The sequence below is a fragment of the Trichophyton rubrum genome (genome assembly GCF_000151425.1).
Source record: "Trichophyton rubrum CBS 118892 genomic scaffold supercont2.2, whole genome shotgun sequence".
Classification (NCBI taxonomy): domain Eukaryota; kingdom Fungi; phylum Ascomycota; class Eurotiomycetes; order Onygenales; family Arthrodermataceae; genus Trichophyton; species Trichophyton rubrum.
The window spans coordinates 2,713,213-2,729,296 of NW_003456427.1; the positions used below are offsets into that span (position 1 = coordinate 2,713,213).

The 16,084-nt window shown below is 47.5% G+C and overlaps 6 protein-coding genes across 6 annotated transcripts; 2 read left to right on the top strand and 4 right to left on the bottom strand.

The window, feature by feature from the left end:
• Positions 1-67: 67 nt before the first annotated feature.
• TERG_02618 (uncharacterized protein) lies at positions 68-1,186 on the bottom strand (the record flags this gene model as incomplete). Its single annotated transcript, XM_003237862.1, has 5 exons — positions 68-96; positions 165-646; positions 712-770; positions 822-937; positions 1,006-1,186. The coding sequence occupies 5 exons, from the start codon at positions 1,184-1,186 to the stop codon at positions 68-70; spliced, it is 867 nt and encodes a 288-aa protein (XP_003237910.1).
• Positions 1,187-1,660: 474 nt separating this feature from the next.
• Positions 1,661-2,509, bottom strand: TERG_02619 (uncharacterized protein; the record flags this gene model as incomplete). Its single annotated transcript, XM_003237863.2, has 1 exon — positions 1,661-2,509. The coding sequence occupies one exon, from the start codon at positions 2,507-2,509 to the stop codon at positions 1,661-1,663; it is 849 nt and encodes a 282-aa protein (XP_003237911.2).
• Positions 2,510-3,884: 1,375 nt separating this feature from the next.
• TERG_02620 (uncharacterized protein) lies at positions 3,885-4,901 on the bottom strand. The gene is made up of 2 exons (XM_047747941.1): positions 4,691-4,901; positions 3,885-4,613 (listed from the first exon to the last, which is right to left on the bottom strand). Exons 1-2 carry the CDS (start codon positions 4,825-4,827, stop codon positions 4,331-4,333), a joined length of 420 nt encoding a protein of 139 aa, XP_047603911.1. The 5' UTR covers positions 4,828-4,901; the 3' UTR covers positions 3,885-4,330.
• A 1,174-nt stretch (positions 4,902-6,075) lies between these two features.
• Positions 6,076-8,061, top strand: TERG_02621 (uncharacterized protein; the record flags this gene model as incomplete). Its single annotated transcript, XM_003237865.2, has 1 exon — positions 6,076-8,061. One exon carries the CDS (start codon positions 6,076-6,078, stop codon positions 8,059-8,061), a length of 1,986 nt encoding a protein of 661 aa, XP_003237913.2.
• A 1,162-nt stretch (positions 8,062-9,223) lies between these two features.
• Positions 9,224-10,224, top strand: TERG_02623 (uncharacterized protein; the record flags this gene model as incomplete). The annotated part of the gene is made up of 4 exons (XM_003237867.1): positions 9,224-9,257; positions 9,330-9,398; positions 9,460-9,787; positions 9,849-10,224. 4 exons carry the CDS (start codon positions 9,224-9,226, stop codon positions 10,222-10,224), a joined length of 807 nt encoding a protein of 268 aa, XP_003237915.1.
• Positions 10,225-11,960: 1,736 nt separating this feature from the next.
• On the bottom strand, positions 11,961-12,764 carry TERG_02624 (uncharacterized protein; the record flags this gene model as incomplete). The annotated part of the gene is made up of 2 exons (XM_003237868.2): positions 11,961-12,233; positions 12,552-12,764. 2 exons carry the CDS (start codon positions 12,762-12,764, stop codon positions 11,961-11,963), a joined length of 486 nt encoding a protein of 161 aa, XP_003237916.2.
• Positions 12,765-16,084: the final 3,320 nt, after the last annotated feature.

Here is a 16,084-nt window from a genome sequence, read left to right on the forward strand (position 1 = left end):
CTATGCCTACCAACCTGAAGAACGAAGAATGTGGAGAATATTACATTTAGGACGAGGAAATCAAGACTTAGTTGTTTCCAACGAAGCCCTTGAGGTCTGCGACGAAACGTTAGCATAGGATACCATTAGAGAGGAATGATAGTAAGAGGTAAAATAAAACATACTTCCAAGCCAGCGAACGTATTCCCTCTGCTCCTTGAAGTCAATGTAGTCAGGAACGAAGGAAGCAAGAGCGGTATCGATACCTCGCTCATCAAGGTAGCGCTCGATGAGGGTCTGTAGCTCCTCGTCCAAGTTGCCGAATGGTGGGCCGGCATACAAGCTCTGGCGCTCCCATTCCTTATCGGGAGTCTCGGCGGTAGCGAGCTCAGCCTTGGAGAAGTAGGAAACGTTCTCAATCTGGATCAAACCGTCACGGGCAACAGCATCAACGTGCATGGCTCCCTTGCCTGGCTTCTCAATGGTGACATCGACGCGGGCAAGGTAGCCAGGTTCCAAGGGCTGCTCATCAATGTTCTCCTCGGGAGAAGCGTCCTTGTTGGAGCGGGATTGGTCCATCTCGAGCTCTTCTTGGAGGGCGCTGTCGGCGAAATCTTCTTCAGGGTTGATGTTCTGGAGGTCGGCAATTGTGAAAGAGACGCGGATGCTAGAGACATAGTTAGTATTTGCGGTGTATATAGGCCCGGTTAGAGTGTTCGGCGGTAGGCATACTTTTCATCACCAAACTTCCGGGTCAAGACGACCTCTTCTTCTCCGGCCTTGTCAATGATCTGATTTCCTGTCAGTGCCAGTTCTATAGCAAATAAACTATGGATATTCACCTCAAATGGGCCATTGTCAAGGAAATACTTGACTGACTCAGGGAGTTCCTCGGTTTCTCCGCTCTCGGTCTCCAGAGCAAGCTCTTCCTGGAACTTGGCCGCAAGCTCGACATCAACTATTGCACCAGTTAGCAAGCCAGCACTTGATCCCAAAGATTTATAAAGAAGGCAAGGTTCATCTCACCTTGGCCAGCAGCCTCGAATCTAGGTCTTGAGGTAGAGAATGGAGCATATGAAGGGCGAGACATGAGCTTCCATGTTGGTTGGAAGAAAGCAGATCGCTGCAAAGGTCTCGCAGCAGACGTGGCGATGGATCTGGAGAGGGTTCGAGGAACCGATCGGGTCAATGAGCGTATCGAGAACATTGTGATAGTGGTGTATGGAGTGACTGGCACAGGACAGCGATTGATTGTTCTGTTGGATGGTAGTTGATGTTTTGACGATGTTTAGATTCTCCAGCGGAAAAGACGTGAAGTTTTTTGTCGAGCAAATAAAGACAAATGATTGGTCAAAGCGCCTGTTGCAAAAGTGATGGGTCACCCATCCCGAAGCCAAGGTTAAGGAGAAAATTGGTACAAAGTCCAAAGTATTGCGATACCAATTCAATTCAATTCTGGGACTTGATGCTGCTTACACGGAGGGCTCTACAATCGCGGTATAACTTTCATGGAATATATCGATGGCGAAATATTACAGCATACTTGAGCATAGAAAGAGTACCCCCTGATACTGACTGACTGATATAGATAAAGAGAGATATGATATTAATAACAATACTTTCAATGAATACAAACATATTTTTTTTCAATCCACCTAGTGGATGCGATGGCTTTCAACCTTCAGGTAGCCTTTGCACCCTTTTTGTGCTCACCCTTTTTATGGTGGTGGTGGTGATGATGGTGCTTATGGCCGTCCTTCTTAGCAGGGCCCAGATAATCACTAATGTAATGCTTTGGCTTCGTCTCCTCGATATCCTCCTCGTCCTCGTCTTCTCCCTCGATTTCAAAAGAAGGCCAGTCTTCCCAGCCATCTTCCCACATAGTCCCCAGTAGTTCTGCTTTCTCGTCTCTAGACAACTCCTTGTTCCCCATGACACGCTCCCACCTAGCCATCTCCTTGTCATCGAGCAGACAATCGTCTAGGAGAGCAGTGATCTTCTCTATATCAATTCCCTCGCCGATGAACACCAGCTCCTGTCTTCTGTCACCCCAAGGGCCTTTGAAGTCGTTTTCAATTGATTTGCGGACGTCTTCATCCTCCGGCCAGGCATCGCTGGGCACTTCGGCAAACCACGGACCACCGCAGCTTACTGTTAACATACCCCCTGCCTGGCTCCATTCTCCAAACTGGAGGGGACGAGTTGCAAGCCAGAAGAATCCCTTGGAGCGTAGCACAGGCCCAAAGGCGTGTGAACGCTTATTTGCAAGTATTATTGCAGGATCAGGTTGTTCAAACCCGCTCACACCCTGTTTCTCTGTGTCTTCATCCTCCTCCTCGTCGTCGTCCAGATCCATTTTATCACCTTCGTTACCTTCGTTGTCTTCGTCCTCGTCTCCTCCTTCGCTATGTTGGAGAAGGATGAATTTATCATGAAGAAGAGCAAAAAGGTGACGAGGGTGAAAGGGCCTCCTCGCAGTATACACAAAATTGTTGATACCGTACCTATGTACCTGTATGTCAGCACCCATAACGTAGCATACAAGTCACTTAAAGACAAAAGGGTTGAAAAATAAAGGGAGGAAAACATACTCCAGGGTCTCCGGTTTCGGAGCCATTCTCTGCCCGTTAGCAGTATTCATCATTGTCATTTCGTGCAGACTTCGTAGCCACCCTGATCCTGAGGCTGCCTTGAGAAAATTGAACCTTTTAGTGTCAATGATTTCTCGTACATCAACTTTTGAGTAGCTAGCTTCCAAAACTTTAGCCTCGGGATTCAACAAGTTCACGAGCTGCTTAATCCGACGGCGGGTATCTTCATTAACCGTCTCTATCTTGTTGATGATCACTACGTCGGCAAATTCGATCTGATCCACCATGAGGTCAGAGATGGTACGTTCATCTTCTGGCACAATCTCCTTTGCACCATAGCGATCAGAAAGGAACTCAGTGGTATCAAAATTCGATAACAGATTGAACGCATCGATCACCGTCACGGTAGTATCAAGGCTTGCTAAGGTGTGAAGGCCTCCCAACTCCGCTCTGCATTCGTAGGGTATAATAAGTCAACAAATAGTCTAGCTATAGAAAATACCAAGGGGTAAGGCACACGTACATCTCGGCAAGAATCTTTTTGCTATCCTCATCGGCATCCGCGATCTGATCCTCAGCTTCAAGCATCGCAGCACTGAATTCTGCGGTGAAAGTCTCTGCGACCTGCATCGGTTCACTAATGCCTGTGCTCTCGATAACAACATACTCAACCTCGTTCTGTTTGGTCAAGCTTGCAAGTTCCGAGAGTAAGTCTCCACGGAGAGTGCAGCAGATACAGCCATTCTGCAGCTGGATCAGTTTCTCTTTCGTCTGGGATACTTTGTGATGCGTGATGAGAGCAGCATCAATATTGAGCCTAGGGAAAGATCAAAGCATTAATATTGCGGCAACGTAGAATCCATGCGGGAATGCTTGGAGAACTCACTTGCTCATATCATTGACAATGACTGCAATCCTAAGGCCATGGTCCGGCGACTTGAGGATGTGCTCAAGCAACGTAGTCTTTCCACTGCCCTATATCACAGTAGTTAGACCAGATTCACAGGCTTTTATGCGGGATCAGTACTCACCAAAAACCCAGAAAGCAGCGTAACTGGTAGGCGTCGAGTCTCTTGCTTCCCATTGGATGCAGGTAGACTACAGGAAGGGCCGTTCGCCTCGGAATTGATGCCCATATTTGATCTCTAGTCCTTTCACCTGGTCAAATGTACAACGAATGCCCAAAGCTGAACAGAAAATAGGTATCACAATGAAGAAATTTTCCTCAAGGGGAGCACACTGGCAGCGCCCTTCCAGTCTTTATATCGCCCTCGGGGTACTCATAACTCCCCTCGAGCACGCGAGGGGATACCCTTCCCTCTACCTAATCCTTGTACCATGCCGCGGGATGTCTCAAGGTACATAGTAATGGAGAGCGCATGATAGGACAGTTCGTCTTGCCCCGTGAAAAAGAGAGCTTCATCTTTTCTCTCAGGGTCCTTGCCAGGGCAGCTCCATAGAAGATAAGCTGACTAAGCGGTGCATTTGATATTTTTGTACGGAGTATGAAGCGATAGAGACTTGATATGTCAAAAATCTGCAATTGACAGTCTATGTTTATATTTTATTCGATGGAGAAGTCCAGTCGTGACGGGTATTCCATGTTATCCATAGAAAAATTATAAGTGGTTGCTTGTTAATCGCTCTATTAGGCGTTTGTAGATGTGCCACCTGCGGCAACATCATAAAGTCATTATTTCGTGTCCAAAGATCAAGGATATACAGAGTATGGTATCATTGTGGAAATGCCGTAGGTAAGATCATGACAGCCCCTTGGGCGGGAACAGTGACGGCCGTTTATCCCCGGCCTTACTGAGTCTGACGAATTTGAGGTTGCTCATTGCAGACCAATCCTTATTCCAGTTGCGCAGTCGACGCAGACTGTCCTCGCATTCTAAGTCTGGCATCCAAAATCCGGTCTGATATTCCTTTTCTTCAGCTTCGATTTTCTCAATCAGAACTTCCTGGCGTTTGCTTGGAGGTCTGCCTTTCCGTCGAGCTTCCTGCTCTTCCTGTAGCTCTGGCTTGAGTCGGTCTAGGTATCTACACACAGCCGGTTAGTATAATCACACTCTATATAGCTCCATGGTTCAACTCTGCCAGTGGAAGAGGCAACGTACTGCTGGAGTAAGCTAACGGCACCTTCTGACGTTAGGGGCGCCTCCAGGTCTTTTGTGTGATCTCTAAAGAAAGCTACTCTATCAACTATACGCAAGTCAGCATGTGAGCACTCGGTATAATAATGTGCATCGCACATAAAAACTCACCGTATATCTGCCGTCCCTTCATTGTCGTCGCTGCTGCTCGAGCTAGCTTCTCCTCCCTCCCACCAGCTCGTCGCAAGCGAACTGCATCTCTGCTTTTCTCATGTAGAGAGTCTAGCTTCCCCTTCTTCTTGGAGAGCTTCTTGGTGATTTTATTCAGATTCTTTGTCATTTTTCTGCCTGCTCCAAGCTATGTTTCTTCCAGTCTTTGGCTTCTCAAAATTTATTTCCTTTTTTTTCTATATTCTTTATATTTTTCTATCAAGATAACGGCAGAAAATAAGGCGGTGTCCCTTGCTGAGTCATAATCACGTGTAAACTATAAATTAACTTCAACTTTCGAACTTTCGAAAATCAGACGAAAAGACGAAGCAAAAAAAGAGGAACGGTGATACTGCATATCAAATGTATTTACTAGTATCGAGAGGACTGATATACTGTCCTTGGCATGGACGTATGTGCTAGGTGTCTGGATATTTACTGTTGTATACGCCTTATATTCCCTTATTTTCATAAATCATCTCTGATAACTCCTGCCCACAACAACTTTATAAACAGATAACAGTCAGGAGAGAGTACAGCGCTGTATACACGGTAACAACCATTTCCGCGTCCTCTCTGCCTTGAAACAAGTCAATACTCGGTTTCAATAGTTCCAATATTTTGTTGATAGTGATAAAAAGAGGTCGAGCGCCTTCCACGTGACCATCTTAGAAACCGCGTCTTCCTGCGCGTCGAAGTTGCTTTGCAAGCAAAGAAAGAGAAAGACTTGACCTTCATTGTTTCCCTTGGACGCTGCGAGGTGTTCTGTTTACTCCCTCGTCTTGAATGCTATCCATGGATCCTTGCCGTACAAGGTTTACCAGTTCCTGACTGAGCTGAACCAGAGTTGGAATCTGGGGGCGTTGTATGCTGTGACGGTCACCATGGGCATTTCCGGTATGTTAAGAGATAACACCTCTTTGAAGATACAGCTACTAATCATACTTGCAGGGCTCCACGGGCTGTTAAAGTCGATCCAGAAGCCTTGCAATGTAAAGAAGTTCGCGGGTCAGACTCTCGGGGTCGATGCGTATGGTTGGTTACATAGAGGGACAATTGCGTGTGCATACGAACTGGTACTCGGCAAGCCTACCACAAAGTACGCTCAATTTTTTTTTTTAGAATATACGACTCCCGGATAAGGTTAGGTGCTGACCTACAGGCGTAGATATGTTGATTTTGCCATAGGTCGCATACGGATGCTTCAGCACTATGGAGTTACCCCATATATCGTGTTTGATGGGGGGATGCTGCCTAGCAAAGAAGCCACGGAAGCGTCTAGGGCAGCCAGACGAGAAGAGAGCAAGAAATTAGGTGAAGAACACATGCGAAGAGGCAGGACTACTGAGGCATATCAAGAATTTCAAAAGGCTGTTGACGTGACACCCTACATGGCCCGCGTCTTGATTGAAGAACTGAAGAAGCACAAGATCAAATATCTTGTGGCGCCGTATGAAGCAGATCCCCAATTGGTATACCTGGAGAAGCAGGGAATCATCAATGGAATCATCTCAGAGGACTCTGATATGCTTGTCTTCGGTGCCAAGCGGCTTCTGTCTAAACTCGACAAGAATGGTGACTGTATAGAGATCAACAGGGGAGACTTTACTGCTTGCCGAGATATAAGCATGATAGGCTGGACTGATGAGAACTTTCGTCATATGTGCATTCTTAGCGGCTGTGACTATCTCACTAACATCCCTAAAATGGGGCTGAAGACTGCATACCGGAGTATCAGGAAGCACAAGACAGTGGATCGAGTTGTCAGGATGGTCCAATTCGAGGGATCGAATCGTGTGCCTCCGGGATATCTCGATAACTTCAAACGAGCAGAACTTACTTTCCTGCATCAACGAGTGTTCTGCCCAATTGCAAAAGCTTTGGTTATGCTCAACCCACTGCCAGACGGTGGGAATGGAGAGGATATGCCGTACATCGGTACTCTTCTAGAGCCCCATGTAGCCATTGGGATTGCATGTGGTGATCTTGATCCAATTACCAAGGAACCTAGTGAGATTAAGCGGTCGTACCCAGAGCGAGAGAGACTGGTCCGAACTGGACGACAATCCATCACCTCGTCGGATGAGAAGAAACCCGTCCGAGAGATACAGGAGTTCTTTACACCAAAGCGCATTCCGCTTTCTGAGCTGGATCCAAACTCAATGACCCCTTCATCCGGACCAAATCGGCCTGTGATGAGTCGAAATGGTGGCCGATACTCCCTAGCTGCAAACCGAGTATCGACTCCTCCCAGCGTCACCAGAAGTGCGGCCTCGATACCAAACACTCCAACTGATCGGGCCCGGCGCACAGAAGCGTTTCTTAGATCTGCCTCCGAACTGCCGCCGCCTCAAGTTCAGAAGAGACAGCGTCTCTGTTCGGATGCTAGTGAAGAGAATATCACGGGAGCTATGACTGAAGTGAGTCCCTTCTTTGTCGGCTCCAAACAATCACCTTTGTCTCGCAAGGACACAACGAGCAAAAAGCGGAAGAGTAGCAAGCTCCACGTTTTTTCGGATCAGGAGGCTGCGCTATCTTCCAGTCAAGGCATAGCCAATGATAATGCTACCACCCCCAACCTCCTACAGGCTTCATCATCGAGCCGGCCTCTTCCTCCGTCTTTCCACGCCGAGTCTAACCCCATCACCAATTCGCAAGACAGTTCTACCAAATTATCTAAGAGAGACTCACCTGTGGCATCTGCTTCAGCCAATAGCCAGGCTGTAGACGCTGATTCCGACCCAGCACTATTCGAAAGTGTACTGAACTACAACATAGAGCGCCATAACTTGAATCTACGAGAGAAATATGCATTCAAGCCTTCGGATCAGAGTGAAATTTCCAACAGTCCATCCGCGAAATCCCTGAAGCGAACTCTCTCCTCACAGCTGCGAGCAACGCCACTGCAACGGCTGAAGCAAAATGCCCTTTCACGGTCAAAGTCCATGACCTGTCTTCAGCCACCAAAGCCCACTGATGATAAACCCGACGACGCAGCTGAATCGCCCAAAATGACTACCACGCAGGCAGCAGACAGTCTTCCTGCATTGAAGAACACCATCTCCCAGGGTGGAAGTGAGGATATGATCATACCAAACAGCGACAATTCAGTCGAGGAAGATGACGACAGCCAGGGCGCCGCCTACTCCTTCGACTTCTCCCAATATGCATTTAAAAAGGCGTAAAGCAACAGTTTCCTTTTGGCTTTTTTTCATCTTCATTGGCATTTGGAACTTTTGAAGCCCGTGCCTTGTGTCTGTTCGGGAATTATAAAATAAAAAACTAGCAGGAGTTAAACGGATCACAGGAGGACGACCGGAGTTATTTTTGTTTTATTATCATGCTGGAAAATCCATCTTGAAATTGGCTGACTGGGCAAAAGGCACAGCGCATTTGGCGTTTGGAGAGGATTTGAGAGCGAACGAGGGTTTTTGTATGGAGTTTTATGCAGTGTTTATGTACTCTTCTGATTGGACCGTTTTATGCTTATGCATGCACGTTAATTGCTTGGCGCAACCTGGACACGTGTCTAGTCCTGATAAGGCTAGCGCGCCCCACGTGGTACCTGTCGGACGGGAAGTTCTGCCAAGGGCGGTGAGGTTGCGTTGCCCCGACAACCAGGGCGGGTAAACAAAGACGCCTCGTTGGCCCAGCCACGGACTTTTTGATGCTTCAAAGACCTGGGCGACGGCGATACCATCCAGCCACCGCATCGCAGCAGAGAGTCGCTTTCTTTCAAGTGACTTCTTCTTCCCTCTTCTTCTTCCTTTTTTTCCTTCCTCTATTCTCCATCTTCACAAGAAACCCATTGTGAAGAAATATCCATCTCGACCGTTTTACCGGTGACATCTACTTCCTTCGCTCGCCACAGGTCTACGGATCTTGGAACGGGCTGTTGGATTGCTTTCTTTCTCTCGTAGCTACGAGCTTTGCGATCTTTCTCCTCTTCTTCCTTCTCTTGCACCATCCAACACTCACTCACCTCTACCTTTACCTCTACCTCTCCTCCGCCCGTCAGCCAGCAAAGACACTCCTGCTCGAGGCTCCTAACCATCTCCTAGTACCAAGACCACACACGACCCTTGCGACCGCCTTCGTTACGAGCGCTTAAAAAGTCATTGCTGCCTTGGGTAAAGAGGTCGCTTTACCTCTCGCGGGAAAAACCAACATCATTCGTTCGACCTGTGTGCGCAGTGTTGGGTAGGAGTATTCGGCTCCTCATCTGGTTGGACCAGTAGTCGGACAGGCCTCCGAGACCCTGAGGGGCAGGAGTCGGACTCCCTGGGAGGGCCTAGCAAGAGACTTGGGAAAGGGAAAGGTTGGGGCATAAGGCCGGATTAGTTTAAGATGCCAGAGATGCGGTTTATGGCGGGTATTGGGCGTAAGTGGCCCTTCATTGACATGGCACACGATACATTTGCAAGATAGAAGGCCTAACTCATTTATTGTTTAGGATTTATCCCCATGGTGGGATACCACCATGTCCTCATGTTATTCGTTGCCGTCTCTATCCTATTACTATGTAAGTTGAACGCTTGATGGTATGGCCTGGAACGGTTGCTAACACGAACATGCTCTTCTAGCTTTACTACTTGCTGGTTGCTCCTCGTCATCTCCGCAAATACCTAGCATCTTCCTGATATCGATGTTCTACGACAAATATCCGCCTGTAATGAGCACCGCTCAGGCTGATCCTGGGCTATCATCTACAATCTCAAACATCGTGGGAGGTGCTCACTTGGAAGTTCGAGTTGGCTACTTCGGAATCTGCATACAACGAAACGGCGGCGGCTTCCTGTGCAATCAAAATGCGACTATCCTTGCAGAGTCTCTTGGTGTGGAGAGTGACCCGCTGAACCTGATCTGGGTAGCATCAACGTTCAAGGATGCAGTCGTATTTCCCTATCTCATGTAAGTGTCCTTGAATATTAAAAAAAGTGAGGAACGGCATACACTAATTGAGTTTGACTAGTATCGTGGCGCTTATATTCGCGTTCCTGTCGTTCCTCCTACTCGCAACCTTCCCTGGTTGGCACGAGGAACTCAACAACCAAGGCTCAGACATTGAAGTCAAGCCATTCCCATCCCGCCCGGTATCGCAAGTCGCCCTCGCTCTGATCTTTGTTGCCTCCGTGTTCATCCTGGTATCCGTCCTTTGGCAGCACACAGCCTCGGTAGCAGCCAGCACAATAGCGCAAGACCTAGGGAACGGCAGCGTCAAGAGCGGAGTCGGGACTTCAGCCATGTTACTCGGCTGGTTCGGCTTTGCGTTCTTCATCATCGTCTCCATCGGTCTGCTCTGCATGATTCTGAGCATCAACTACTTCTCACAGCTAACAGACGACTAAATCTGTCTCTCTGTTCTTTCACTTGTTTTGATATTTACATTCCCAAGTATATGCCCTCTTTCTTTCTGTTTGGATTGGATTTTCCCTTTCTCCTATGGTGATTCCTTGATGATCTACTATTATAATGGGTTTGGGATCTGGGTTATGGGAACATTACGCATTACGTGCATTTTAGATATACAACGAAACCTCCTCCCCCCTGACAACGAAAAAAGCCTCCTTGTCCTTCGACTTCCCCCCTTGTTTACCTCTTTACGCCCCATCTCCTCCCTAACTGTTGGCATGTCCCCTTTCACTTACTCTGATTGATTGATGTTTTGACGCGCTGTACATGAACCATTCTTCCTTCTCGTCCGTGGTGGTGTTGGGAGTTGCTTTATTGCCTTTTTTTTCCTTTCCCTTTTTCTCTCGGAGGGATTCGTCTTTAATCAACTTACTTCTTGTCACGGCCAGTTATTTATCTACTTTATATACCGTGTCCGTGATACTTAATGCGAACTGCTGATAAAAGACAACAAAAAATAATAAAAAATTTAAAGCATCTCAATTGCTGTCCGTATATAATAACATGCCCTTCCGTCTGTTGTGAAATATAGAGAACCAGCCAGCTAACAAACATAATCGCCAGGTGTGTAATATAACGAAGGAGCTCCCAGGCCTGTCGCTTTTGCTGTTGCTATGGCTTCTGCTTTTGTTACTGTGTTTACTGTTTCTGGTGCGGTTGACTGGAGGTTTTGCATAACATATAGTCTTCTGGCTTGATGGTTGCAATTGTATAATGATAACATCGATGTGCTGTCCGAGTAGAAGAGGTTGAAGCACAGTCCAGTGTCTATCACCAAGCATTTCTGTAATAGCAGCTTGAATTGGTGGCCATTGCTGAACGAGGGGATTCTCCGGATCAATAAGGAATGCTCTTGGAAATATACTTGCTGCGTGGTTTTCCTCATTGTACCCCAGCAGAAGTATTGTCCTGGATCGCACTATCACAGCTCATATAATACCTATAACAACTTAGAAGGGTCCCACTTGAAAGTCTTTATACCATGGCCAAAATGGTGCGCAGGTGGTTGCTCGTATACCTTGACGATTGCGACGTGGAAGAGACTGTTCCCTGGATGTCTTTATAAACGTCAGGGTACTTATGCCGCATCCCCTTACCTACCCCGTTCAGGTTCTCAATGACGCTTACCATTTGCATGGCAAGCGCCCCAGCAACTGAATGGGCTGGAGAACCCTTCTTCGCCGCTTTTAATGACTTATATCAAAGCGCTGGGCCGAAAAGGAGAAGCCCCTAGTTGGCGGCAGAGTGAGTCGTTATATCATTGACAGGTATGTACCATAGCCCAGCAGCCTATGATCGTGACGAATAACTCGCTACCAACCCTTGACCCGGTAATATAAGCAGTTGATGGAGGCATCCCTTTCTCTAGACCCAAGGCAACATGTGGTGGTAATAGTTGCCATTGCTATATCAAATAGATGTACGTTTCGATACTTCGAATGCATTCCCATGTCCGCTGAGTTCCCCAAGCAAGAGCCGTCGAGAAGCAGAGAGCTAGATGAAGCATACTCAGTTGTTCTCCTCTGACTTCCAGTGGCCATCGGACTTGCAGAGCAGACACTTTGACGTCTCAAGAATCTCAGCTGCAGCTTTGCGGGAGGCCGTCACTTCATTCCCTGTAGGAGTAGGGCGTCCGCATTTTTATGTGTCACTCCAGCTCTATGGATGATGTTCATGCGAAGAAGGTTGAGAGAATAAGAGACCATTTGATTATCCGCTGATTCCGTCGTTTAGAAAGAGGAGTTGTTTCAGCAGAGGCGGCCTTGCTCGCTGCAAACTTACGGGCCCAACCGCCGCGCTTATTCTTAAACGCCTGCTGCGTGGTCCGAAGCTTACCATTTGCTGCATGAATGATATCTGGTGTATCCTCGTCGTTGCATGCCATTAAGTAGGCTTGGTGTGCCTGCAAAGCTTCAGTAGCGAGAGGAACGAGATCAGGGATCACCTATACGGTGCAAACGATAAAGTTAGCAACGCAGGATATGGAGGGCTGTTTTTAAGGCATTGTGGTCTAGTATGAATTTTGAGCTACCTCCCCGATACAAGGACATTCATCCCGTTATCAGCATCAGCATTGTGTCCGCCGCGTAGTCGAGGAACATGGCTTCGTCCTGGAGCAATATTCTCGATTCATAGTCTCATCCTGTTCTGGAGCTTGACTCTAGACAAAGCAAGGAGTTCCCATCCCTCTGTAGGATGTTTTCCTGATTGTATTGCATATGTCTTAGGCAACTACCAAGGAAGAAATAACACCCACACATACCATCGCGCAAGTCCGGTTCTTGGGATAACGGCAACGGTCGCAGGGGGTATCCTCCGCCTGGTTACATTCCAAGGACTCCAGAACTTTGGATGGTTTTCGGCTGTATTTGCAGTCTCCTGATCTCATATTGTAGTTCTGGGAGCAACTTTCCAATGGTTGAGGGAATAAGAAAATCTTCTGGAAGATCAGATCCTTGTTCATTTCGTAGTCCATCCAAGCATGTTAGGGATGGCCTGGCATCTTGTCCCGGTCTCTGTTTAGCTCTATCGAATCGATGGACTGCATTGGTTCCCCTATTACTTGGATGTCCAATCTGATTCCTGCACCACTCCATCTGTTGTATCTGGAATGGTTGAGAAATAAAATAGTAGTTAATCGTGTCGCTGAACCTTGATCCTGAAGCCGAGATCGTTCAGGCACCTGCCGGCTCGTGTAGAGATAGCCAATGCTTCTGATGGCTGTATCTGTATCAGTTACCACGAATTGAGCAAGCGTGAAGATTAAGACCGCCTGTGCCACAGTCATATGTTGTCAACGCTGCATCAAGACTTAGGTAGATGAAGGCTGTGGAACTTATATGTGATGTTTGTAGAAGGAGCAGGAAGATCGAGTTGCCAGAGTTCAGGGTCAAAATGGTCTTATTGAATGCTGCTGCTGCCGCTTCCATCGCTTCCATCGCTTCGATGCCGCCCTCTCTACTCTCGCTGCCAATGCTATTGCCCAAGTACACGATACATCCACAAATGCCGGAGGCCACTCTGGGTGGAAAGGTATCAATATAGAAGATAATAAACCCCCTCCGTGGTCTGGACGAAGGGTGATGATGTAGACGTGGAGGACAACGTTAGTAGCTGTTGTGAAATCAAGGGTTGTATGTTGAGGGCCACAGTGCACCCTGTTGTATCGTACTTTTCAGCACTCCTGTTGAAGATTCATACTAGCGTAGTTCATAGAGGAATAGATAGCGGCCATGAAAGCGTTAAAGCTGGCATTGCTTGTCCGGAATAGTATAAACTGCTGGAAGCTGCATTCGTTCTTCGATTCTTGGAGTTCATACCCAGAACAGTGTCTAGAAGAGGCCCCAGAAGAAAGGACTTCAGTCCCATGTAATAAGCATGTTTCCTCTTAACAGCATGCTGTGTGCATGTCTTGGTCTGGTCTTATTGAGTTTTCTGTATAGCCAAGTGCCTGCCGGTGCTGGCACTGGTGCATATTGATATTGACCCCAAGACGTAGGCTGCAGTCGCTTGAATAGTTAAATATGCACCGTGTATGCGTAATCTAGCTGCAATGGCATGCTGCTATGTTACGCGCCCTCCACCAGGCGGTGTATATTAACTTTGTATAGTGCGTTTGCAAGCCAATTGTTGATGATACATAAAAAAGGCTGATCATCGTCTGATTAATCCCGGTACCTATAGTATAAAATGATGCAGCACCGTGCGCATGATTCAGTGGTGCAGGCAACGAATACACTGATCAAGGTCGTGGGTATTGTGAAGTTCATTCTCTGCCCAACGCGCGGTTCGAAGACGGATCAAGCGGCGCAAACGCCCAGTAAGAGGTAGCTGCAACCCGGGGTTAGCAACGCAGTAGCCAGAGGATGCTCAGAGGGCAAACGACAGGGATACTCACTGGTACACAGCGCTGTTGGGCAGCAATTAAACGGCGGCAGTGGGTGCGACCAGCAAGTACACAGAACTCATTGGCATCACCAAAATGATTTGAATATCTCCAGCAGGGGAGGCGACTAGGGAAACAGAAGAGTCAGTCTCAAACGCTTGGAGCGTCATATGGTATCATCGGTTGCTCTGGGGAAGTAAGACGAGGAGCATCAAAACAACGCCCTGAGCAAGCATTGCAGGCACAAGACTGCTTATTCCCTTTATTCACGAGTCCCCGAGGAGCTGGTTTTCCAGCTGCTCCTCCACCCGAAGGCGCTCTCTAGCCTCCTGACGAGCACGCCGGGCCGTAAAAATCATTGCGCTCTTGGGTCACCGTCCACTATGGTATCTAGAACTGGTAGGGCTTGATGCTTTTTCGAACGCCCGGAAGCCTGAACATGCCATCTTTGCTAAGACCATGTGCCAAAGAAGCCTCGTCGAAATATCTCGAATATGAAATTTTTTCCAAATTCACTGTAGTACGTGGATAGTGCGAAATTGTGTGTTCGATCAATGACTTGAGTCCGAGAGTCATCCAATCATTGCAGCACCGGGGGAATGAGAGCCGCCATTAGGCGTCGTAATAGGCATCTATAGACTCCATTATATCCAGTTGGGTAGACATCGGCAGTGCGGAATGCCGTTCCAATGACGTGTCGATTGATAAACTGATCTAGCTCTTCTGTATTCTGTAGATGCAAGTCGCTGCAGGAGAAGGCTTCGGCTCGCCAGTGCGAGTTCTGGTATTAAAAACCCTTGGTTATATCCATCGAAGAGAATATAACTGAGCCACCGAGGGCGTCAAGGATGTCGATGGTGCCGTCCCTGTCCCAGTGTTATAACAACATTGTTTATTCGGAGGCATATCAAAGACCAAGGCATCCAAATCTTTCCTTGTTGATTTTTACCGGTCCGTTTAGGTTGTTCTTGACACTGAGATCACCTTAGAATGATGGAAACGGCAGAGTTGCCTTTACCCTGAGCTATCAAGCGCTGCCCACGGTGTTTAAAGTCGTATGGCCATTTTGTTGATTTTTCTCTTAGTGGAAGACAAACCATCAGAACAACCTGTTCTGGCAGTCTGCTGTAAGGAAACGGGAGTCCGTGGCCCGGACCATCATCATCCGGGAACAAGACCTCAGGATAATGCTCAACGAGTCAAGGTGTCAGACTTCGTGATTCCGTCCTGGTCAAGCACATTTTTCCAATACCCTCACGATAGCAGACATGGTAAGGGTCCCAAGAACATGGGAATGGTGCCTTATGTGCCTCTTCGGCACTACCATATCGAATAAAAAGGGCCCTCTTCCAGCTCCTTTTCTTTATGCCAATTGAGAGGGCCACTATGGGAAGGGAGGAGCGTCGTATTCAGACCAGATATGTACAAGGAAGAGTGATGTCTGAGGTAGTGGCAAATATATAGCCTGAAGACCATTTGGTCTTGGTATATAGGTATATAGGCATCAGGGCCCTTGAGAATGTCCTGAGAAAATATTTAGGGAAGAAGAAAAATTTGAGAACAGGAAAAGAATTTGCCTCCTTTTATAGCTGAGACAGGCTATGCAGGCCCTTTGTTGCAGTTAATAGGGTATATTCACTGTCCCAAAGCAGCAGCCAAGAAAGAATACCAGCGGTGAAGGGATAAAGAACTCCAGGAATACTGCAGTGAAGCCGAAATATTGAATGCAAATGCATTGAATGATAATGCTGTTTACCTAAAGTCAAGTCATCAGCCAACCTGCATGGCGTAGATATGAAAGAACAAACACCGTCGACAGTATCGGATTTCACAGATGCAGCAAACTCCGATAGAAAGAGCAAGAAACATAAAATACTGATACAAGCTAAAGCCACGAAAATGGTATCTGG